At 33.4% G+C, this 24,178-nt stretch overlaps 1 protein-coding gene and 1 pseudogene across 1 annotated transcript; both read right to left on the bottom strand.

The window, feature by feature from the left end:
* Nucleotides 1-437: 437 nt before the first annotated feature.
* LOC136216892 (proteasome subunit beta type-1-like) lies at nucleotides 438-4,957 on the bottom strand. The gene is made up of 7 exons (XM_066003435.1): nucleotides 4,802-4,957; nucleotides 4,612-4,719; nucleotides 3,054-3,135; nucleotides 1,636-1,765; nucleotides 1,400-1,542; nucleotides 1,205-1,291; nucleotides 438-734 (listed from the first exon to the last, which is right to left on the bottom strand). The coding sequence occupies exons 1-7, from the start codon at nucleotides 4,846-4,848 to the stop codon at nucleotides 660-662; spliced, it is 672 nt and encodes a 223-aa protein (XP_065859507.1). The 5' UTR covers nucleotides 4,849-4,957; the 3' UTR covers nucleotides 438-659.
* Nucleotides 4,958-14,301: 9,344 nt separating this feature from the next.
* On the bottom strand, nucleotides 14,302-15,454 carry LOC136220721 (flavonol sulfotransferase-like; annotated as a pseudogene).
* Nucleotides 15,455-24,178: the final 8,724 nt, after the last annotated feature.

The following is a 24,178-nucleotide window of genomic DNA, read 5'->3' as shown; positions in this document are numbered from 1 at the left end:
AGATCATTCGAGTTTTGGTATGATTATTGAAGATTGCAGAGCCATACAAGCTTTGATTGCTAGTTGTTCGTTTTGTTTTACCAGAAGAAACGCTAATAGGGTAGCAGATGGATTAGCCAAACTCGGGTTGTTAGTTTCGTCTTTTGTCACAATGGATATTATTCCTCCATCTATTGTAAGCCTTATGACTGATGTTTAATTGATATATGAAAGACATTTTTCATTCAAAAAAAATAAAATAAAATAAACAATACATATAACTTTTATTTTTTACCTAAAAAAATCAATCTTTTTCAAAATGGTTATCATGTCACTATTCAGATGATTTTTTCAATCTAAACCAGCCGAAATAACTTTATTGAAACAAAATAAAGTTAAGTAACCGTCAATGACTATCAATGTAATTAATCCATTAATCGCCATGTCGAACAAATATATGGAGCAAATACGAGGACTTCATTCATAAATCATTAATTATCCAACAAAATCTTCCACAGTATATCTAATTTATATATCCAAAACACAAAGTGCATCGTCATTGCAGAACATCTATACCAAGGAAATGCACTTCTTGAAGATGGATTCAAGATATAAGCTTGCACTGAACTGAACAACATGATGAAAATGCATGATGCGCTGTTAGTTAACATTCAAACAAATCAATCTTTCCTGAGTTCCATAAACTCCTGACGAATACCATCAGCATTTAACACCACAATTTCAAGTTTGTCCCCCTGCAAAATATAATTGAGTGTCACGAACAGCCAAAAAGAAAAAGTGAACTAACTAATACGTGTACAAAGACTTTCAAAAGAAGATGACAAATAATTAAAGGCCAAATACATACAGAGGCTCTCCAAGTTGGCTATAGAAACCAATTGTAAGCCCGAGTTTAAAAAATGACCGATTAATTCTTTCAAACTTGTTTAAAGTGGCCTATTGACTTTTTGAACTTGCTTGAAGTGACCTATTAACTTCCTGAACTTGCTTGCTTAAAGTGATAAGCACTTCAACTTTGTCCAAATCTCTACTTTGCTATGCTATGTAGGAATAGGAGGGTTAATCATGCCACTTTAAACAACTTCAAGAAGCTAATTGGTCGTCTTCAAAGTTGAAGGGATCATTAAACTCTTCTAAAAAAACATTAATTAACAAAAAAATCAGTCCATCTCTCTCTCACTACATAGAAAACACAAAAACTTACAGTGTATATATCTCTCTCTGTTGCAGATACAAAGACAGTTTTCACCAAATCAATGGCTTCTGATTCAGAAAGTGGAGTAACGGCATCCTGCATAGGTCATAGAATTCACAAGTAGAAAAATAAGAAATGATATAATATTTTCAAGATTGAAAGATTAAAATATGAATCTAGAAACACTGTCCCAAGAGTAAATACCTGAGCAGGTAATAAGAGAGGACTGGGAGACTTGAGTTGGTTATCAAGAAAAGGCATGATAAGAGTAGACCCAGAACCCTGGGCACTATATCCAACCCTTTCATAGGAACCAACAGCATCATAAGTGTAAACACAGCCCATTCCTACAATCCGGAAACATGGCAACTGTAGCCATTAGTCAACTTATATCAACAAGAAGCAGAAAACGTCTCTAGCAGCAGTTCATGTTGTTTTACCTTCACTATCAAGCCCACCTAGCACATTAAAAGCATAATAAGGGAAGAAACGTTTGTAGTAAAGAGTGTTGGAGAGCAATTGAGCCATGGCAGGACAGCTCATTTGCTTGTTGTGTTGATGTTGATAGATCTGAATTTATAAGCAAAAAAACAAAAGAATCAGTGAAAGAAACAGCTTTAGTGAAACCATATAATTGCAAATGACAAATGCGAGGACATATAGTGATGGAGCCACACAAGTTATTGCTTCATTGTTCTAAAATTAAAATAATGTCATGCCCCATATACACGAAGATTGAACAATTAAAATGAACACAGTTACAAGGAACTAAAAAGATGACAAAATATAAAAATAGTAGTAAATTGCCTGTCAAATAGTGTATATGCGAATTAGGCTAATCTATCACCTCATCAAGATCCACTGTTTGTAAATCAAGACTGCTATAATTCAGCTACAGTACAGGCATAGTTGTTAAAGGCACGCCTCACTCAAGGCTCAAGGTAGTGAGCCTTGATTGCAGAAAGTGAGGCTCAATCAAGGCACGCCTCTGTGTTTTCACTAGGGTTTTCTTCTTTTTCTTTTTGAATGTTTTGTGTAAAATAAATGTTTGACTAATCTCAACTACTAATCTAATTGAAATAAGATTAATCTTAACCCTTGATTTAAATAAGAATATCAAGACACAACTAAATATAAAAAGATTAGAGAGGGATTAAGAGCAGTCACGTGAAGAAGTGTCTCCTCCACTCCAATCAAACAGAAACTGTGACATACACATAGAAGAATATCAAGTGACAATGAATGGTTATTAGTTTAGTAGCATTAGTTAAGTACTAAGATTAAGACGTTAAGTACATGTTAATGTCTCTATGAATTATGAACTTAACTTGGTGTTTTTGACATTTATGATTTAGTATTATGTGGTTTTGTTTTGTTTGTGTGGTCATAAGTGTGTTTGTGGTCATAAGTGTGTTTTTTTGGTTTATGCTTTAAATAGTAAAGGAGTGTTTTTTTTTTCTAAATTTTCTGCGCCTTGTGTTCCTCAGGCGCGTGCCTTGCGTTGCGCCTTGAGCCTAGGCTCCAGGACCCCTTAGCGCCTTAGTGCGCCTTTAACAACTATGAGTACAAGTTAGCTTGCCACACAGACTGAAGGATTAAAGAGCATGTTTCTCTCAAGAGAATCTCACAACAGGAAAACTTGTACAGAAACCATTAATCTCTATTGCATACATGTCTACTCAAACCTCAAGTTTTATACACAGATACATTTGATGTAGAAAATAATGCATTCGGACAGAACAAAAGATAATGAATCAAAGAGTCATATCCATTCAATCAAAACCACAATCTATTACTGATAATATTGCACATATAAATAAGAAGCAGCAAATCTATGTATTTTTTTGTGATGTCTTACCAAGTGCCTAGCTGTCAAATGCTTTTGCAGGGCTTTCACATCAGCTTGAAATCCAGATGATGCCATTACAGATTTATCAGCTCTGAGGACCAGAAGAGATGATACAGTCAGTGTCTCTTAAGCAAAGAAAGAGAAAATATTGAGTTAAATAGCTAATGCCTATTCTTTGCTGTCGTTATAACGTTATTGCTACAATAACTAATTAACTATAATAATTTCCTGTAAACTCAACTTGCGAGAGCATTATTTTGTTTGTGCACAAGTAAAGATTCAAAATTCATAAGTAACAAGTAAATGAGAAGCTATGGAACATCATTGGACAACATAATAATAATAGGGACTAAAATCTGCTGTCCCAGTTTGGGTCTCCCCTTCCCTGTCTCCCATTTATTTTATTACACGTATCAACGTAATCCTAATTAGGATTTAACTCTAATCCCAACTCTGTTAATTTCCTTGAGATTTCACATTTTTCTCTTTCTATGTACATCGTCTTTCTTTGTCTCAGATCATCGTCTTTCTCTGTCTCCGATTATCGCCAACCTCATTGAGAAAGCTGATTACGATAGGAATATAAAATTGAAATTAATTTCAAAGCTTGAGACCAGGTATTTTAGATTATTGTCAATACCTGCAATATTGTTAGAATCATCCTAAATTCCAAAATGAAACTAAGTTCAGAGCTTGGAATCAGTAACTACAATGTCTGAATCACCTCTAAATTTTAATTTTCTTTGATTCAGGTTCATGTTTATCTTCCTGCTCCATATATGTAGCTGCTGCGTCGGGTTTACAACTAGGAAAGGGAAGGTGAACCTAGTAAAGGAATAATCATCAATAAATTAAACTTTATTTTCTCTCCAATGCTTGTTGCTACAATACACAGGGTTAAATTGTTAATTCAAGCATCTGAAAGACAAAGCAAATTGCTACAATACAATTTTTTTTTTTTTTTTCCTTTTTTAGTTTCAATAATTTGTATTTTGCTTTTGCCTTCAATTTTACCAAATTGCTAGGTGTATTTTGTGATGGAAAAATCAATAAAATTTCATTACCAGTTTGTTCATTAACTGTCTCATAATTCCTTTTTATTCTCTCTTTTTTCAGCCTTGACAATTGGAATCCATTCTGAACAGTTTTAAAGTTTGATCAGCATGAATGTGTTGCATCTAGTACAGAGGCATACCAGCAGAAAATATGAAATAGGCATATTATCAAATTGCTAAAACAGTTTTAGTATGTCTTAATAGAGCTTTATGAGATATTTGACAGTTCTTAATTCCTCAAATTAATGTCAATTTTAAATTCCTATCATAATCAGCTTTCTCAATGAGGTTGACGTCGATCGGAGATAGAAAAGACGAAGATCAGATGAGATTGAAAAACACGTACAGTTCACTGATTTTCCTTCAAAACCCTCAAAAACTATATCTCCCCTAATTATCACAATGCACCATGAGAAGACCAACGGAAATATCAAAAGTAAAACAACCAATCGAACAATCTAAGCACAAATGCTAAAAATACAAAAAAAAAAATAGAAGCTGGAAAAACGTACAGTTTACTGATTTTCGAGTATTCACGAGTGAGAATACTATAGCCTGTGGACATCCGAGTATCAGCTGCGATAACGCAGTAATTGGCGCCCGCAATCGCAACACAAGATCTGAGAATAATTGAAATTAACATTAAAAAAATGAGCATAAACAGAAAAAAAATGAAAAATAAATATAAATAAGAATCCGCACCCTCCATTGTTATCGTATGGAGACCAGTTAGCATGTTGCTTAGTCATGGTGTATGTTGGAGAACAGAGAAAGAATCAGCCACGAAAGTAGTGCTAACGATTTTGCAGAACTCAATTTGAAGCTTTGAAGATGTTATTGCAGAACTCAATTTTTTGTCTTCCCAATCAAGAAAACCGAAGACCCTCCTACGACGCCGTTTCTTGGTTTGGGCCTATTCAAGAAATTGGCATGAAAAGCCCAAATTCACTACTCTATATGCTAGTAAAAGGCTATTCTGAAAAGCCCCTTAAAAAAAAATATAAAATAAGGGTCAAATACATGAATATCACAAGGTTAGTTACATGAATATCATAATTAACTATAAAATTACAACTAAATCAGATTAGTAAACTTACGGTGCCCGCTATAATTACTTTGCTTTTTACAAAGTACCGTTACTTGGTGTGGTTTTCACCATTGGATGATGGAGCAGAAAATTAATCCAATGGTGAAAACCACACCAAGTAACGGTACTTTGTAAAAAGCAAAGTAACCATAGCGGACACCGTAAACTTAATTTTGAATATGTCATTATTTTCCATATATAAAAAATAAAGTATGCTTTTATATCATAATTTAAAAATTCTAAACTCTAATTCATAAATCCTAAACCCTAAACAATATATCCTAAACCCATAATTTATAAACTCCAATTCTTAAAATAGATTAAAAGTAAGGATTTTATTAGTTTGGCATAAATTAAAATTAGAATTTAACATAATTGTAGATAGTTTTTCAAATGTGAATTTATATGTAAATTTCCCATATCATAACTAAGTATAAAATTACAATTAAGTCATATCACAAAACTTTTATGTAATTTTTCCATAAAATAATGTATAATTAATTATATTACCCAAAAATAGAAATATCAAAACCAAGTTTCTTGTAAATAAATAGACCAATTTATTTTGATACTAAATTCTTATTCGAGGTACAAAAAAAAAAAAAAGACCCCAAAACGAAACAAAACAAAACAGAATGAGAAAAAGAACTTAGAGATTCCTCTATTTATTTATATTAATTCGATTCTAAGTTTACTTAGAAAATATATCTAAGTAGAGATATTTAATGCTGCATGTGCTAAAAGTAGAGATATTTAGATTTGATGGTACCCTCTGAACCTATCTTGGATTAAGGTAAATACTGATGGTGCCAGTAAAAGGAATCCAAGCCAAGCATCTGTTGGGGGCTTAGTCAGGGATGAGCAAGGACACTAGAAATGTGTTAATCTCGGCGTTTGTACGACAGTATTAGCCGAGATCTAGGGTCTCTATTTTGGGCTTGGGATAGAGGTTACAGAAGGGTCCAAGTGGATTTTGATTCACAGACTGTCCTGGCAATGATACATGGGGAGACTGGCAGGCACCACCGATTAGCATGGTTGTTGATGAGATGCCGGGAGTACAGAAGTCGAGATTGGGAGTCGAGTCTGATTCATACGTTTCGTGAAGGTAATCAGGCTGCGACTAGATGGCGAACTTCGCAGGGTCATTTCCTTTGGGTCATCACGAGTGTGATGTACCTCCTGTAGTCAGGCTATTCTTTATGAGGATCGACTTGACCGACACTCACATAAAATAAGCCGTTAATTAGTTTCTTTTCCTTGTTTTGTTTGGGTTTTCACCCTCCTCCGATTACCAAAAAAAAATATTACCAAAAAAAAAAAAAAAATCAAAACCAGGTTTCTAAAAAACTTGCAAAAAAAATAGACCAATTTATTTTTGATACTAAATTCTTATAAGAGGTAAAAAAAAAGAGAAGAATAAACCCTGAAACGAAACAAAACAAAATGACAAAAAAACTTAGAGAATTCCTCTATTATTAATATTAATTCGATTTTAAGTTGACTTAGAAAATACGTTAGTATAGATAAGAAAGAGCAAATAGTAAGTAAATTTTATCTAAGTTGTTGCAATTTGAAAATGGTATTTACTAATATTTTGAATGAACTTTTTCGGTGGCTGGGAAAAGACAGAAAGATGGTCAGGAGGAGGAAATTGACTAACGATCTCATTCTGATGCTTAAGTTAGATACATGATGAAGTATTAAGCAATTGAGAGTAATTACATTATATATATATATATATATATATATATATATATATATTCTAGACGTATTTATACGGAATCACTATCCTTAGATTCCTCAGAAGACAACTGGACGTGATTTATGCAAGTCGTACCCTACTCATTCTGTATTTCCTTAATTTTAGACGAATGTGGCGAAATGTAGTCCGAATTGGACTTGAGATCTTCCTACCCATGTGTCGGAGGAAAGATGATATCATTGTTTAGTGAATATGACAGTTTCCAATACTTCGGACGTTCCTAGCTGCCTATGATGGTGACACATGTACTGATACTATTTCCAATATTATCATTTAGTATGTTTAAAAAAAAGTTCTATCAATAACATGTCAAGTAGGTACAAACATGCATGTTGCTATTAAATAAGGGGTATAAAGGACCGAACTACTTAGCTTATGATGTTTATTTGTTTTTCAAACAATAAAAAAATACCCATTAAAAAAAAGAAAAAACAAACATTGTTCCATAATCTCGAAGAACAAACTAACGCGAATTTCACATTTTCCACATTTTTTTTTGCTTTTTCATATTTTTACCATTTTTACCGTTTTCTTCATTTTTCATGTTTTTAGTATTTTTCATGTTTTCACGTTTTTCTATTATTTGAAATTTTCTATTTTTCACGTTTTTATGCTTCTCGTTTTTCCTTTTTTTTTATTTTTCACGTTTTTCCCATTTTTCCCATTTTATACTTTTTTTTTCTATTTTTTCCATTTTCACGTTTTTACTGTTTAGTCCATTTTTTATGTTTTTGTTCGTTTTCACGTTTTTCTATTTTTTACCGTTTTTCACGTTTTCACATTTTTTGAGTTTTTACCGCTTTACATGTTTTTCTGGTTACTATTTTCCACATTTTACTGTTTACGTGCTTTCACATATTTTTGTGTTTTTACATTTTTTTTGTTTTAAGGATATAAAATAGGGATTTGTTGAAACATACAGGATTTGAAAAATTTGACGGACGGATAATTTTGGAAAAATAACAGTTATAGAAATAACTATTATATTAGTGCTATATATATATATAATTATTTTTTTATTAATAGAATTATAGAAATATAGATATATTATTATATAATATAAATAATACTAAAAATCAAAATAATAATAATAGAAATTCTAAAAATATAGAATTAAATAAATTCGAATTAAGAATATATATATAGAGGAGAGATCCCTGAAGTTTAAGTAAAAAAAATTCCGGTGAACGGAATCCGGGTGGGCGTTTTCTGGCGAGAAACAAAGTTCCCAGAAAATTCTCAAAACATTCCAGAAAATGTAAAACATTATTCTAAGAAACTTTAATTCTTGGGTCGAAGCGTGATTTCTTATGGTATAGTCCCAACAAATTGTTGAAGCATGTAAAATGGATAAAATTAAGGAAAACGTTTTATTGGGACTAAACCGTAATAAATCCTATTTCGACCCAAGAATTAAAGTCTCTTAGAATAATGTTTTACATTTTTTGAAATTTTTTGAGAATTTTCTGGGCACTTTTTTTCTCACCAGAAAACGCCCACCCGGATTCCGTTCACCGGAAATTTTTTTACTTGAGCTTCAGGGATCTTAAAATGACCGTCTAATTTAGACGAGTCTAATAGTATAAAAATTTTCGAAAAACGATGTTAGAGATGTCGGGAAAATGTATTTTAAAGAAAAGAAATAAAACAATTTTCTCTATCATCTCTTTCATTTTATTTACCAATTTGTCACATTGTCCTCTTTAATTATCATCAAAACTACGTAATTTTGTTATGTCACACAATAAGCTCCTTGTCACAACTTAAACCCTTGTCACGCTGGATCTCACCCTTATATATATATATATATATATATGAGTGAGATCCAGTGTGACAAGGGGTTAGGGTGTGACAATGAGCTTATTGCGTGACATAACAAAACTACGTAGATTTGATGATAATTGAAAAGGGCAAGGTGGCAAATTTGTAAATAAAAAGAAAGAGATGATATAGAAAATTGTTTTATTTCTTTTCTTTAAAATACATTTTCCCGAGATTTGTAACCTCGTTTTTCAAAAAATTTTATACTATTAGACTCGTCTAAATTAGATGGTCATTTTAAGATCCCTGAAGCTCAAGTAAAAAAATTCCGGTGAACGGAATCCGGGTGGTCGTTTTCTGGCGAAAAAAAATGCCCAGAAAATTCTTAAAAAATTTCAGAAAATGTAAAACATTATTCTAAGAAACTTTAATTCTTGGGACGAAGTGAGATTTCTTACGGTTTAGTCCCAATAAAATTTGTTCCTTAATTTTATCCATTTTACATGCTTCAACAATTTGTTGGGTCATAACCGTAAGGAATCTCATTTTGAGCCAAGAATTAAAGTTTCTTAAAATGATGTTTTACATGTTTTGAAATTTTTTAATAATTTTTTGGGTACGTTTTTTTGTCCTACTTACATTGTTCCGGCAGTATACGAAATTGTTCCAAATCAGTGTACCATTTGTTCCAACATAATACTTATATTGTTCCAACAGAATAAATCAGCGTACCAATTTTTTTAATAAAATAGTTCTATTATTCTAGCATAATACTTATATTGTTCCAACATAATAAATCAGTTTACCAATTTTTCGAAATCAATTTTATTATCTATGTCTTAAATTTCATTTTTGTTTCTTAGTATCTTCAAATTTATATTATTTATATTATTCAGAAAATAATTCTAATTCTTATATTCTTCCAACAGAATAGTTATATTGTTCCAACAGAATACTTATATTGTTCCAACAGAATTGTTATATTGTTCCTACAAAATATTGCAACACATAGTGCTGAAAGGTAAGACCAAAAAGTGCCAAAAAAATTATCAAAAAATTCTAAAATATGTAAAACATCATTTTAATAAACTTTAATTCTTGGCTCAAAACGAGATTTCTTAAGGTTTTGACCCAATAAATTGTTGAAGCATGTAAAATGGATAAAATTAAGGAAATTGTTTTATTGGGACTAAACCGTAAGAAATCCTAATTCGACCCAAGAATTAAAGTTTCTCAAAATAATGTTTTATATTTTCTAGAATGTTTTGAGAATTTTCTGGGTACTTTCTGTTTTCTCGCCGGAAAAAGCCCACCTAATCGCCGAATTCCGTTGATTTGGGACTAAAACGTAAGGAATATCACTTTGAGTCAAGAATTAAAGTTTTTCAGAATAATTTTTTATATTTTTTGGAATTTTTTGAAATTTTTCTGGGCATTTTTTTCATAGAAAAACAAATCGCTGGATTCTATTCACCGGAATTTTTTTTATCTGAGCTTCTGGGATCTTAAAATGACCGTCTAATTAAGACGAGTCCAACGGTATAAAAGTTTTTGAAAAACGAGGTTGGAAAAGTCGGGAAAATGCATTTTAAAGAAAAGAAATAAAACAACTTTCTCTTTCTTTTTATTTATAAATTTGCGATCTTCCCCTGGTTAATTAAAAAATGGTCCTTATCACACAATAAGACTTGTCACACCATAAGAAATGTGTCACACCCGATCTCTCCTATATATATATATATATATAGGTGAGATCTAGTGCGACAAGAGGTTTAGGTGTGGCAAGGAGCTTATTGTGTGACATAACAAAACTACGTAGTTTTGATGATAATTGAAAATGACAGGGTGACAAATTTGTAAATAAAAGAAAATAGAGGATATAGAAAATTATTTTATTTATTTTCTTTAAAATATATTTTTCCGACCTTTCTAACCTCGTTTTTTGAAAAATTTTATATTGTTAGACTCGTCTAAATTAGACGGTCATTTTGAGATCCCTAAAGGTCAGGTAAAAAAACATTCCGGTGAGCGGAATCCGGGCGGGTGTTTTCCGTCGAGAAAAAAGTTCCCAGAAAATTCTCAAACAATTCTAGAAAATGTAAAATATTATTCTGATAAACTTTAATTCTTGAGTCGAAGAGAGATTTCTTACAGTTTAGTCCCAATAAAATTTTTTCCTCAATTTTATCTATTTTACATGCTTCAACAATTTGTTGGGTCAAAACTGTAAGGAATATCGCTTTGAGCCAAGAATTAAAGTTTCTTAAAATGATTTTTACATGTTTTAGAATTTTTTGATAATTTTATAAACACATTTTTTTTTATCTTACTTACATTGTTCCGACAGTGTACGAAATTATTCCAAATCAGTGTACCATTTGTTCTAATATAATACTTATATTGTTCCAACAGAATAAATCAACGTACCAATTTTTCCAATAAAATAGCTATATTATTCTAGTATAATACTTATATTGTTCCAACATAATAAATCAGTTTAACAATTGTTCCAAATCAATTTTATTATCTATCGTCTTTAATTTCATTTTTGTTTTTTAGTATTTAATATTGTATCTTCAAATTTATATTAGTTATATTATTTAGAAAATAATTATAATTCTTATATTATTCCAACAGAATAAATTTGTGTACCAATTGTTCCAACAGAATACTTATATTGTTCCAACAAAATATTTCATCCCATAGTGTTGAAAGGTAGGATCAAAAAGTATCCAGAAAAATTATTAAAAAATTTTAAAACATGTAAAATATCATTTTAAGAAACTTTAATTCTTGGCTCAAAATGAGATTCTTTATGGTTTTGACCCAATAAATTGTTGAAGCATGTAAAATGGATAAAATTAAGGATAAAGTTTTATTGGGACTAAACCGTAAGAAATCATACTTTGACTCAAGAATTAAAGTTTTTCCGAATAATGTTTTAAATTTTCTAGAATTTTTTGAGAATTTTCTGGACACTTTTGGGTTTCTCACCGGAAAACGCTCATCTAACCGCCGGATTCCGTTAATTTGGGACTAAACCGTAAGGACTCTCACTTTGAGTCAAGAATTAAAGTTTCTCAGAATGATGTTTTACATTTGAATTTTTGAAAATTTTCTGGACATTCTTTTCTCACAGAAAAACATATTGCCGGATTTCGTTCACTGGAAATTTTTTTACCTAAGATTCTGGGATCTTAAAATGACCGTCTAATTAAGACGAGTCCAATGGTATAAATTTTTTTGAAAAACAAGGTTGGAAAAGTCAGAAAAATGCATTTTAAAGAAAAAAAAATAAAACAATTTTCTCTTTCCTTTTATTTACAAATTTGTCACCTTCTCCTATTTAATTACAAAATTGATCATTGTCACACCATAAAAAAATTGTCACACTGGATCTCTTCTCTCTCACTCTCTCTATATATATATATATTATAAAAGTGCTATATTTTATGAATCAAACAACATAAGTATAGAAGGAGAAAATGATATGGAAATTAAAGATGAGTAAATAAAAATAGGGTTTTGCTATTCGTCGCTCCTATTTTCCTTACCGTCGCCTCCTGTTTGACATTTTTGCCCTTTTCATTTTTCATTCAAAAAAATGAAATTCTCTCAACCCCGAAGAACAAAACGAAGAAAAATCATGCCTCCAAAACAATGAAAAATACTTGAACATCTAAGTTTCGTATTAACCAATAATCTGAAATTTAACGAATTTAACTTGAAACAAACTTTTTTTTTCGTTGAATTTACTCTAAACCGGTAGCCCATACGGTCCGGTCCATGGACCGACCGTATGAACTACCAGTTTTGCCTAGGCAAAATCGGGTAGCCTACCCCTTTTTACCTAGGCAAAATGGGTAGGCTACCCGATTTTGCTAGCCTACCCGTTTTGCCTAGGTAAAAAGGGGTAGGCTACCCGATTTTGCCTAGGCAAAACTGGTAGGCTACCCGTTTTCCTTTAGAAAAACAGATTTTTTTTAATTATAATAAATATTAAAAATTAATTGGACGCCTCAATACGTATTTTTTATTTTCAATTTATCTATACGTTTTTCTATCCAATCAATACATAATTTATCAATAATTGAATTTACGTTCTAAAAGATAAATAAATAAAAATTAACAAATAAAAATTAATTGCACGCGTTATTACGTATTTTTTTTATTTCCAATCAATAATTTATATATACGTTTTTTCTATCCAGTCAATACATAATTTACGTATAATTAAATTTACGTTCTAAAAGGTAAATAAATATAATTGACCAAATAAAAATTAATTGGACACTTCAATACCGTATTTTTTATTTCCAATCAATAATTTATCTATACGTTTTTTCTATCAAATCAATACATAATTTATCTATAATTAATATTTATTATAATTAAAAAAAAATAAATCCGTTTTTCTAAAGGAAAACGGGTAGCCTACCAGTTTTGCCTAGGTAAAAAGGGGTAGGCTACCCGATTTTGCCTAGGCAAAACTGGTAGTTCATACGGTCCATGGACCAGACCGTATGGGCTACCTGTTTAGAGTAAATTCAACGGAAAAAAAAAGTTCGTTTCAAGTTAAATTTGTTAAATTTCAGATTATTGGTTAATACGAAACTTAGATGTTCAAGTATTTTTCATTGTTTTGGAGGCATGATTTTTCTTCGTTTTGTTCTTCGGGGTTGAGAGAATTTAATTTTTTTGAATGAAAAATGAAAAGGGCAAAAATGTCAAAAAGGAGGCGACGGTAAGGAAAATAGGGGCGACGAATAGCAATCCACTAAAAATAAGATAAGTATATTGAAGGTACAAATATTCCAAGGGGATCTTTTACTAACTTTAACTTCTATTTATTTACGTGAGGTTTTATTCATCGTTTTCCTGTTGTATTTATATTCTCTTTTAATAAAATAACGGGTAAAGTGAAAAAAAAATTTCATATTCTTTCACATTTTGTCAAACTGATACATGGATTTCTTTTTATCTAAATGGGAAATGATGTTCTCATTTTGCTAAAAACAATGATAGTTTAGTTTAACACTATCAAAATGACTGTTAACGATATCAAAGTGAAATTTTTTAAAAATTAAAGTTGTTTAGTACCACATTTACTATGAAACCAATTTTTTTTATTTTTCAATCATCATTTTCGAAGCTTTCTTCCTCTAAAAATTTCGTCTCCTCACCAAACAACACGTAAATGACTTTAAAATTACAAAGTTAAAGAATTAAATTAAAGTTGTTTAGAATATCATCAAGTCTATGGACTTTTCCAATTTTGAGGTTGTCAAACCTCATTTTAATGTTGAAGTCTTTGTTTTTAGTAATGCGAAAAACCCCAGTCATCTTCTATCGCAAACAAAAACCCCAATCTCCGTTTATTTAACTTTAAATCCAAAATTCAATTTGCTAATTCATCTGAATAAACTTGTGAGCCAAGTTTATTTTACTATTGGAATATCAAATTAAACACTTCAAAATTAAAATAAGAGCAAAACACAAAAACTTCCACACACAATCAAGTTCAATAGCAAAAATTCTATTATGGTCTAGGCCAATAATGGTCCTTCCAATCGGATGATGTCATGACATTCCAACTGCTGATATGGTATCATCTGAATGAAGGAATTACTACGGTCTCAGACTATAGTAGCATTTCTTGTTAAATAGACAATGCAATAAAGCATCAAAAGAAAAGTGTCGGCATTTTTCAGACAATTAACCTCTAAACTTATCTTGAATAATCTGATCTAACCTTTTTGCCATTTCAAGTGTTAGATAATTCTTCCAATCACCAATTTCACCTTTCCTAAAAAAACGAATTGTTTTCAATCTTAATAGGAACATATTTAGTAGTATCTTTACTATTATTCACCTCTAAATTACTCAAACTCTCAAAACTACAAAATTGAGAAATCTTTTCAGGCACACCTTGTTTTAGTTCATCTTCAGAAAAACCACACCCCATGAAATCATCAATTTTCTTCACATAAAAACAAGTATCATTCTTCATATCTTCATATTTCAAAAACAAAACTCTCTCAAGAAACTCCAAGCTTGCTTTCCAGTATCCCAACACATGATCCCAATAGGGTCCATAAGTTGAAACTCCATTGCAGAACTTTTCATACCCTTACTGGAATGTGATAGCTTTCTTATTACGCGAAAAATGCCACAATGAAACAAGAACATCCTTCGGATTTCGACACACGTAGATGATCTTCGTGTTCGAGTTGAGGATGATGGATTTAGGCAAGGAATTGAAAGGAACATGTGATGAAACCAAAGGGTTTCAAGTGTCCCTTTCGTGCCCTACTGAATACAGCAGTTCCTGAACAGGTACAATGTCATGTGGAATTGTTGTGAGTAAAGGATTTTCAGATGAACTTAATGATATAGTTGAAATGGCAACACAGAGGGATTTAAGCCAAGTAAAGCCTGATTTTGGAATGGTGCAAATTAGAATATCATTGGGTTGAGGTTTGAAGTTTTCCTGAAACAATAATACTCCTTTTAGAAAATCTGTATAGCACCAGAATCCTTGGTATTTGTGTAGAATTTGAGTAGGACGCCAGTATGGCTTTGATTCTTGAGGGAAGGTTGAGATGATGTCAATTTCTTTATCTTCAGCACCATTGGTTTTCAACGATGAAGGAGTTTCCATGATGTGAAAGTAAGTGAAAATGATGCGAAAACAAGTGAAAATGATGCAGAAGTAAGTGAAATTAAGTGAAAATGATGTGAAAGTAAGTGAAATTCTTAAATAGTATTGTACTTGTGGTTTCTTTATTTTGGTTTTTAAAGAGAATATTAGATGAAGTTGGAAGATCATGATATGATATGTCGAATTATTTCCTTCAACTTAGTAAATTAATAATGCATTTAATTATATAGGAGTATGATTTAACCCCAAAAATGACTTGTAATATGGAAAACATGTTGATATGTCTCTCAACCCATTAAAAGTACCCTAAATATTTTGAGAATACCAATAATATATACCTTTATTAAACTTCCTTTATATTTTTTTTCTAAGAGATTGGATAAATAATTTATTAGTCATTACGTTCTTAATTATTTAATACATTATTTGATCTTGTATTTTTAATAATATATTATAAGATTCTTAATTTTTATTCTATTTAACAGTTTAGTTCCTCTGTCTATTCAAATTACTAAATTACTATTTACTTATTAGATGTAAATTATAATTTTTGGTATCTAAACTTTAACATGTTTACACTTTGATACCTGAAATTTATTTTTTCATGAAGGGTTTATACACATATATAAATGAATACGAATACAAGTTATTGTGTACATCTTGTAGCGCAGCAACCCGATGAGTTGATTGAAGCAGAACAACAACAGAAGAACGGAAACCACGATCTTCGTATTAACGGGTAGGAATCAACTACGCCGAGGTTAGTTGGAAGGAGAGAGACAATAGATCCACGAACTAAGAGCATTATTGAAAGAGAGAGAGAGAGAGAGGCACGTGGTATATGGGAAAAGAAGGTTATAGAGCTCTATCTCTGAACTTATGCATTAAGGTTAGGTTATGGGTGTATCTATCTTTTTATAGCCACTAATTGGGCCTTAAACCTAATTACTCATTTAACCTATATCCGACCCATTTTCCTTACGAGCAGATTATATTTGAATCAAATCAAATATTTCCAACATTTCCTACTCGCACGTAACATCACACATTCCTTAACTCTTCTCATTCTTACTTGCAAATAGTTTGTACAACCAACATACACTCGAGAGCTCTAACACTATACACTTGTTTGAGATATATAGTTGCTCGATGGACATGTATCAAATTTATAACTACACACTCATTGGAAATATATCACCTTTTGACTAAACATGTATCGTTACATGTGGTATACTTTATCCCAAATTCCGTCTCACAACCATATGTAATACATTGATCTCATTAAAATTTTCTATTTTCACAAGTATACAATACACACATGCGTAAATGTCATGGCTGTGAAATATAAAAAACACTTAGATATGATAAAATGAAAATGTTTCTCTCTTACTATGTTCCTTCCATCATGATTTAATTTGCGTAAATGATAAGGTTCTTTTACTATCCTAGTTATCTCACGATCTTCATATTTTCATTCCAAGTTAAGACAAATCAGATCATACTTCCAAACTAATTTAAGGGTGTTGAGGTTAGAATAAATTCGAGAAACCATAATTTTATGATGCGAGTTGACATTCATCATATACAATGCCTTTTTCATCTTGTGGTTACAAAACACACATGGTATGAAAATCATGTGTTATGGTGTTCCTTCATTTCCTTTTGAAAGAAGAGCATGTTAATCTTAATAACACCATATGGAAGTTTCAGTTCAGATGTGGCAAAACATCTAACTTTATTCTACACCATATAGAGACTACTTCCGTCTGGAAAGACAAAATATCTCAAGTTACTCTTAACTTGTGATCTTGATACCATATAACTTTCTTATATGTTGGCATCATCGTAATTTATAGCCTTTTAGTATTTTATTTATGTTTATTTCATATCATTTTTATAGAAATAATAATAACTTCATGTAGAATTTTTTTTGTTGTACACTTCTAAATAATTATTGTGTATTTTCAAGTGTTTCCACAAGGATTTTGCAGAACTCGACTTGAAGCTTTGGAGATGTACTTTTTGTAGAACTCAATTTATTTCCTGAGCTCTTGTTTGTCTTCCCAATCAAGAAAACCGAAGACTCTCCTACGATGCCATTTTTTGGTTTGGTCCGATTCAAGGAATTGGCATGAAAAGCCCAAATTCACTCCTCTATATGCTAGTAAAAGGCTTTTCTGAAAAGCCCCTTAAAAATATAATAATTAATTAATTATATTACCCAAAAAAAAAATATCAAAATGTTATCTAGAAAAAAGACATTAAATGTATATGTAGAGCATGAGGGTTATGTTCCCATAAAGAAGTAAGCATAAATGTATATACCTTAGTCAAAGATTTACTTTAGGACAAGGTTGGTTCGATCACGCCCTGCTTATAAACATTAAATAATACCAATTTTGACCTCTGCCTGCCATCCCCACTATTAAAAAGCATGCCCCCACTTCTTTCCAACTTCTTATTTTGAATTTTAAAATTTTGGGTAATTAATTTATTAGTCCCTATATTTTGACAAAACACACTGTTTAGTCTCTGTATTTTTAAAAACACATGGTAAGGTCTCTAACCTTTTTCTCAGTGAACTGTTTAGTCCTTCCATCTGTTTGTTAGATTTTTTACCATTTATAACTTCGGAAATGACTAAATTACCCTTTACTATTTACCTTCAAACTTTAAAAGATGAATCCAATTTAGAAGAAGAAGCTATTTGTATAGAGAACAAGAAAAAGCACAGATCCAATGCTTACGAATTTGAACGATTAAGAAGAAAATAAAAAAAAAGAACACTCAAAGTTGATTTCAGATGCATTAAAGTTTAAAGGAAAGAAAAATAAAGGAAAAGAAGAACGCAAATCCAAATTGACTAACAAAATCTTCATGAGAGTCTAACGGCAGGACTAAACAGTTCACCAAGAAAAACGTTAGGGACTAAACAGTTCATCGAGAAAAAGGTTAGGGACTATATCATGTGTTTTTTAAAATACAGGGACTAAACAGTGTGTTTTGTCAAAATATAGGGACTAATAAATTAATTACCCTAAAATTTTTAATACATACTTTATTTTCAAAAATCAAATAAAAAGTAGTATACCTATATATAACATTAACACTAAAATACTCAATTATGAATATAAATTAATATTAAGTAAAAAAATAGTAATGTCTTTTTCCATTTATGTCACTCAAGTTAGAGTATTGCAATTATTCTAAGAAATATTTTTTGTTTAATACATCATTCCCTCTTCAACTTGTCCAAAAAAAAAAAACTTAATTAGTCTTTTAAAGTATTCTAATAGCCTCCACAGTTTAAAATATATTAATGGCTCCCTAAATTTGCTAATATAATCAATTAATCACTCGTTTGTAAAAAAAGTAAGCAGCGTGTGGAATATATGTTGCACGCGCCTTAAAATGTTAGTAGATAAAAAATATTAAAAAGAAAATTCTTACTTGCTTAATTATAAAATTTATCTTCTCTAATATTAGAACTTCATACCTCGATTTTGGTCATTTTACTTTTTTAAGACGTGTGCGACGCACTTTCTATATGTAACTTACTTTTTAGGGAAAATTACAAAAATTAGGTCAAATGGGAGAGACCCTTTTACATATTTAACTCATTTACCCAATCTACTACATATTTAAACTATTTTTATGTGACTTTCCCAAAATAACCTTAATATATATATAACACTTAGAAATTTTTTAGTCTTTCTTCTTTATCCATTCCGTCTGACTTCGTATATTTCGCAATATGCGAAGTATGCGAAGATAATACTGCTTAAAAACACGTCTCTTACTTCGCGTAATATGTTTTCGCAAAGTAAAATCGTCCGTTTCAGCCTCTTTTTCCTCGTAGACCTTCGCAAAAGCCAATTTCGCGAAGTGATTTTCTGGAAAAATGAAGAGAAAACAGTAGAAACTTACATTTTTTCCGCCTTTTACCATTAAAATCGCCAATAACCATATGGTAAACACAGAAAAACAATGAAAACAACGTCGAATAACGATTTCTTCGATCTGCACAAGAAGAAAGAAACCAAGAAACGAGAAGAAACAGGAAGATGAAGAATCATGACTTAGTTTTCTAGCAATAGGAAGATGAAGAATCAAGAGATGAGGAGAGGAAGAAGAGAAAGGCATGGTGATGAAGAAAATGGTGCAGATTTCGCAATATAAAGGAAGAGAGGAAGATCAAAGGTCTCGGAAGGGGAGACAAACCTTGCAAGGAAGGGGAAGGGGGGAAGATGAAAGGTTGGTTGGGGTATTTTGGGAAAGTCACACAAAAATAGTCTAAATATGTAGTATGTTGGGTAAATAGGTTAAATATGTAAATAAGTCTTCCATTTGACCCAATTTTATAATTTTTCTACTTTTATTCAAGTTGAAAACGAAACCACTATTTAGATATGCAAATTGATGAAGTTATTGAATATTTTAAAAGTTCAAAAACTATCAATTTTTTTTTCGAATAAAAAAACTATCAAATTTTTTGTATGCTCGTGGACAAACAATAATGTATTAAGCTTTTATTTCCAAAGCATATGACCTACGTTTATGAAAAAAGAAAATAGCCCTTAATTAACGAATTGAAGATTCAAATTACCACATAAAGTAGGGAGAATATCAATTCAGTTCATATTTCGTAAATTTATTGTTAATTTTATCTATTCTTTTTACAATAAAAGTGATATATTTTAGGAATAATATTGCGATACCCGTCTCTCTCGAAAACGCGATACCCGTGACCGTCGACGCCGTGCTACCCGGTCAGTGCCGTCGCCGTGAGTCGCTGCCGGTGAGAGTGTCCTTTCCGTCGCCGGTAAAGGTAGTCCCTGTTGATCAGTGAGTTTGATTGTTTTTTTGTTTTCGTCTATTTGGTGCTTTGTGGTCGGGTTCCGTTTTCAACCTAAATCAGAGCAGGGGGTTCTTGCCGCAGGTGGGAGAGAAGGAATTGCAGGGAGAGCGCGGCGGAGGTGAGGGGGCCGTCCTCTTGCGGGCTGGGGGCGGCGGTTGTGAATCTGTGGATTAGGCACCGTGGCTGTGGGTTTCGGATGCGATTTGGGGGTTTCTGATTTAGCAAGCTTTCGGGGGTTTCTTTGCACTGTGTTCAATTGGGACAGGTCTAGTTCGTTGTGATATCGGAAATGGAAGGGGAATCATAGAGGCTCAGAATTGAAGGAGATGAGGGGGGCTTCTTGACTTGCTCACACCGCCTGCTCCAGAAGTGGTGACTGATGAGGGACTTCGTTTCTTAGGACGGTTTGTGGCGGACAGACCGCTCAACTTCTTGAGCATGAGAAACAGGCTGGCGGTTCTATGGAGACCAGTGAGAGGGGTTGAAATTCAAGAGGTAAGCTCTAACCTTTACTCTTTTGAATTTTTTCATCCGATGGATAGAGATAGGGTGATTGCTGGAGGTCCTTGGTCGTTTGACAATTATATATTGATTATGAATGTCTGGAATTTGGGTGTTCATATAGATGAGGTGAATTTATTGAATTACTCTATTTGGGTGCAAATTTTATGGACTTCCTGTGGGGACTATGTCTGAATTAGTTGGCAAACATCTAGGAAATTTCCTTGGGACCTTTGAGGAGTATGATATAAATAATAATTCTGGTATCCATAGACAGTTTATGCGTATCAGAGTCAGTCTAGACAGTGAATGTCCGTTGAAAAGGTTTAAAAAACTGAGGAGCACTGGAAATGTGTGGGCTTTAGCAACTTTCAAATATGAGCGTTTAGGGATTTTTTGCTATGTGTGTGGTTGCCTGGGTCATACGGAACGTTTTTGTGAGAGAGTTTTCAATATGCAGGGGGGTGAGATTCAGAGAGAGTGGGGGGAATGGCTTAAAGCCCCAGTAAGAAGAGGTGGAGACAATAGTGGGGCAAAATGGTTAAGAGATAGCAATGGGGGAGGGGGCCAAAAGGGGTTCGGAGGTGGTAGGGGAGGAGGGTTGGGAGCTATGAGTGATATAACTAATACGGGGAGAGGGAGGGAAGTGAGGGGGGCGAACAAACAAGTGAGGGAGGAGGAGAGGGAAGTCATGATCTGTCCATTCACAGGGCCTTTTTTTAAGCCTATAGCGAATGATGAGGGAAAAGAGATGGGGGGCGAGGAGGAGGGAGATAAGGGGGAAGACACTGAGATGGAACTAAATGATGTTAGAAAGAGAAGAAGGGAGGATAAAGGGAAGGGGAGGGAGGTGGAAGGAGAGGATAGGCAGGAGGGGGAAGTCTCTGTTCTTGGAAAGGATAAGGGGAGTTCTATAGAAAATGGTTTGGCGAGCCCTAAAGTACAGGGCCGTCGGGGGGAATGAGTTGTTTAAGTTGGAACTGTCGTGGCCTGGGAAACCACCGAGCAGTTCGCTCCTTGAATGAGCTTGTTTCTTCCCAAAGCCCTAATATTGTATTTTTGATGGAAACACTAGTAGAGGACCAGAGAGTAAGTTTGATTAAACAACAGTTGAAGTTTGAGGGAGCATTCCCTGTCAGTAGAAGAGGTCGTAGTGGAGGTTTAGCTTTGTTATGGAAAGCAGGGACTCAGGTGGTGATCAAAAGTTTCTCTGATCATCATATTGAGGCAATTATCACTAATTCGTCTCAGGGTGATTGGAGATTTGTGGGTTTTTATGGTTTTGCTGATCGTAGTAGGCATGGAGAGTCGTGGGAATTATTGAGGAGATTGGCTAGAGATTCTTCTATCCCGTGGATTGTGATTGGAGATTTTAATTGTATTCTGAACTCTGATGAAAAGGATGGTGGAGCGGCTTACCCTAACCTCTTAATGCATGAGTTTGCCAAAACGATTGAGGAGTGTGGTTTGAGCGAATTGAATCTGAATGGTAACCCTTATACTTGGGAAAGAGGTAGGGGTTCTGAGCTCTGGGTTAGAGAAAAACTGGATAGGGGTTTCGCTTCAGCTGAGTGGCTGAATCGATTTGACAATTACCACCTCAAAACTTGCATGACAGGGTATTCAGACCACCTTCCGCTGTCTCTTCATCTGGAAAGGGAGAGAAGTAGAGGAAGAGGAAAGAGATTCCATTTTGAGGAGGTTTGGCTTAAAGAACAGGAGTTCAAGAATTTGGTTAGAGGTCACTGGAGAAGTCAGAGGTGCAAACCAGTTCAGGAGAAATTGGAGGAGTGTGTTCAGAAAATGGCAGTGTGGGGAAAGGGCTTCAATATGCGGTTCAAAAGCCAAATTAGGAAATGGAGGATCCAAATGGAAAGATTACATGGTAGTAGAAACAGGGATTCCATTGCCGCTTATTTCCTTGCCAAAAGAAAACTTAATGACACCCTGGAAGCTGAAGAGAGTTATTCGAGGCAGAGGGCTAAGGTTTTCTGGCTGACAGAAGGGGACAGAAATACACAGTTTTTCCATGCTAGTGTCAAAACTAGACGTCAACAGAATTCAATTGCCTCTTTGACAGATGAAAATGGGGAAGTGATTGAAAATCAAGCTGAATTAATGGGCCTTGCACAGAGATATTTTCAGGATGTTTTCTCTGCTTCGAATTTGAGTAGGGTTGACACTGTGCAGGTAATGGACACGTGCATTGATCCCTCCATGAACGATTCACTTGTTGCTCCTTTCGATCCGGAAGAATTTAAACAAGCTCTATTTTCTATGAGCCCTAACAAATCCCCTGGCCCTGATGGGCTAAATCCGGGTTTTTATCAAGCCTTTTGGGACACATTGGGAGCAGACGTGGGAGCAGCCTGCGCAAAATGGCTTCGAGAGGGGGAATTTCCAAGTGGGATAAACGACACCATAATTGTTCTGATACCAAAGGTAGACAAGCCTAGAATGCTGAAGGATTTTCGCCCTATCGCCCTGTGCAATGTCATCTATAAGATAATTGCCAAGGCCTTAGCAAATCGCCTGAAAAGGGTACTCCCTAAGATTATTGGTGAAACCCAATCTGCTTTTGTTCCAGGCAGGTCTATAATTGACAATGTTCAGGTGTCCTTTGAAAGTATACACTTTATGAAGAGGCTGAATAGAGGGAAGAATGGGCAGGTTGCCTTAAAAATTGATATCAGCAAAGCCTATGATAGAGTTGATTGGGAATTCCTAAAAGCAGTTATGGGCAGAATGGGATTTCATGAAATCTGGATTGGCTAGATGATGTTATGCATAACAACAGTGAAATACAAGGTGGCAGTAAATGGGGAGTGTTCTGATCAAGTTGTCCCTGGAAGAGGATTAAGACAAGGGGATCCCCTATCACCCTATCTTTTTATCCTGTGTGCTGAAGTCTTATCTAAACTTATTAGAAAAGCTGAAGAAGAAGGGCTTATTTCAGGATGTAGGATCTGCAGCAGGGCACCGGCGGTAACACACCTCTTCTTTGCTGATGACAGTTTTTTATTCTTTGGGGCAACTGTTGATGATTCTAGAAAGGTCATGGACATCTTGTCAGAATATGAAGTGGCATCGGGACAGGCAGTCAACCTGAGCAAATTAGGGTTTTTTTTCAGCCTTAATGTATCTGAACCAATGCGAACAGAGATCAAAGCGATATTGGGTGTGTGCACTCCTCTAGACAGAGGCAGGTATCTGGGGTTACCGTCACTCATTGGGCGTTCCAAACGCAGGATTTTCTCTTTTCTGGTGGATAGACTACGCAAGAAATTTGGAGCGTGGGGTCTTAAATTCCTTTCCCAGGCTAGGAAAGAGGTGCTTCTTAAGTCAGTGGCTCAAGCCTTGCCAACCTTTTGTATGAGTACGTTCCTTTTACCCTTATCTATCTGTGATGAGCTGCAAAAGTTAATGAATTCCTTTTGGTGGGGTAT

Source organism: Euphorbia lathyris, chromosome 2 (assembly GCF_963576675.1).
Source record: "Euphorbia lathyris chromosome 2, ddEupLath1.1, whole genome shotgun sequence".
NCBI lineage: Eukaryota > Viridiplantae > Streptophyta > Magnoliopsida > Malpighiales > Euphorbiaceae > Euphorbia > Euphorbia lathyris.
Note: the sequence above shows the minus strand (reverse complement) of the source record. Positions and strands in the feature narration are given on the sequence as shown.

What these genes read in the sequence shown, in the direction of transcription:
- LOC136216892 (XM_066003435.1), bottom strand. Translation starts at nt 4,848, where the DNA reads ATGACTAAGCAACATGCTAACTGGTCTCCATACGATAACAATGGAGG. An exon ending in CTCTCTTATTACCTGCTCAG is followed by an intron (nt 1,292 to 1,399) that starts GTATTTACTCTT and finishes TGACCTATGCAG; the next exon opens with GATGCCGTTACTCCACTTTC. An exon ending in CAGAGAGAGATATATACACT is followed by an intron (nt 735 to 1,204) that starts GTAAGTTTTTGT and finishes TATATTTTGCAG; the next exon opens with GGGGACAAACTTGAAATTGT.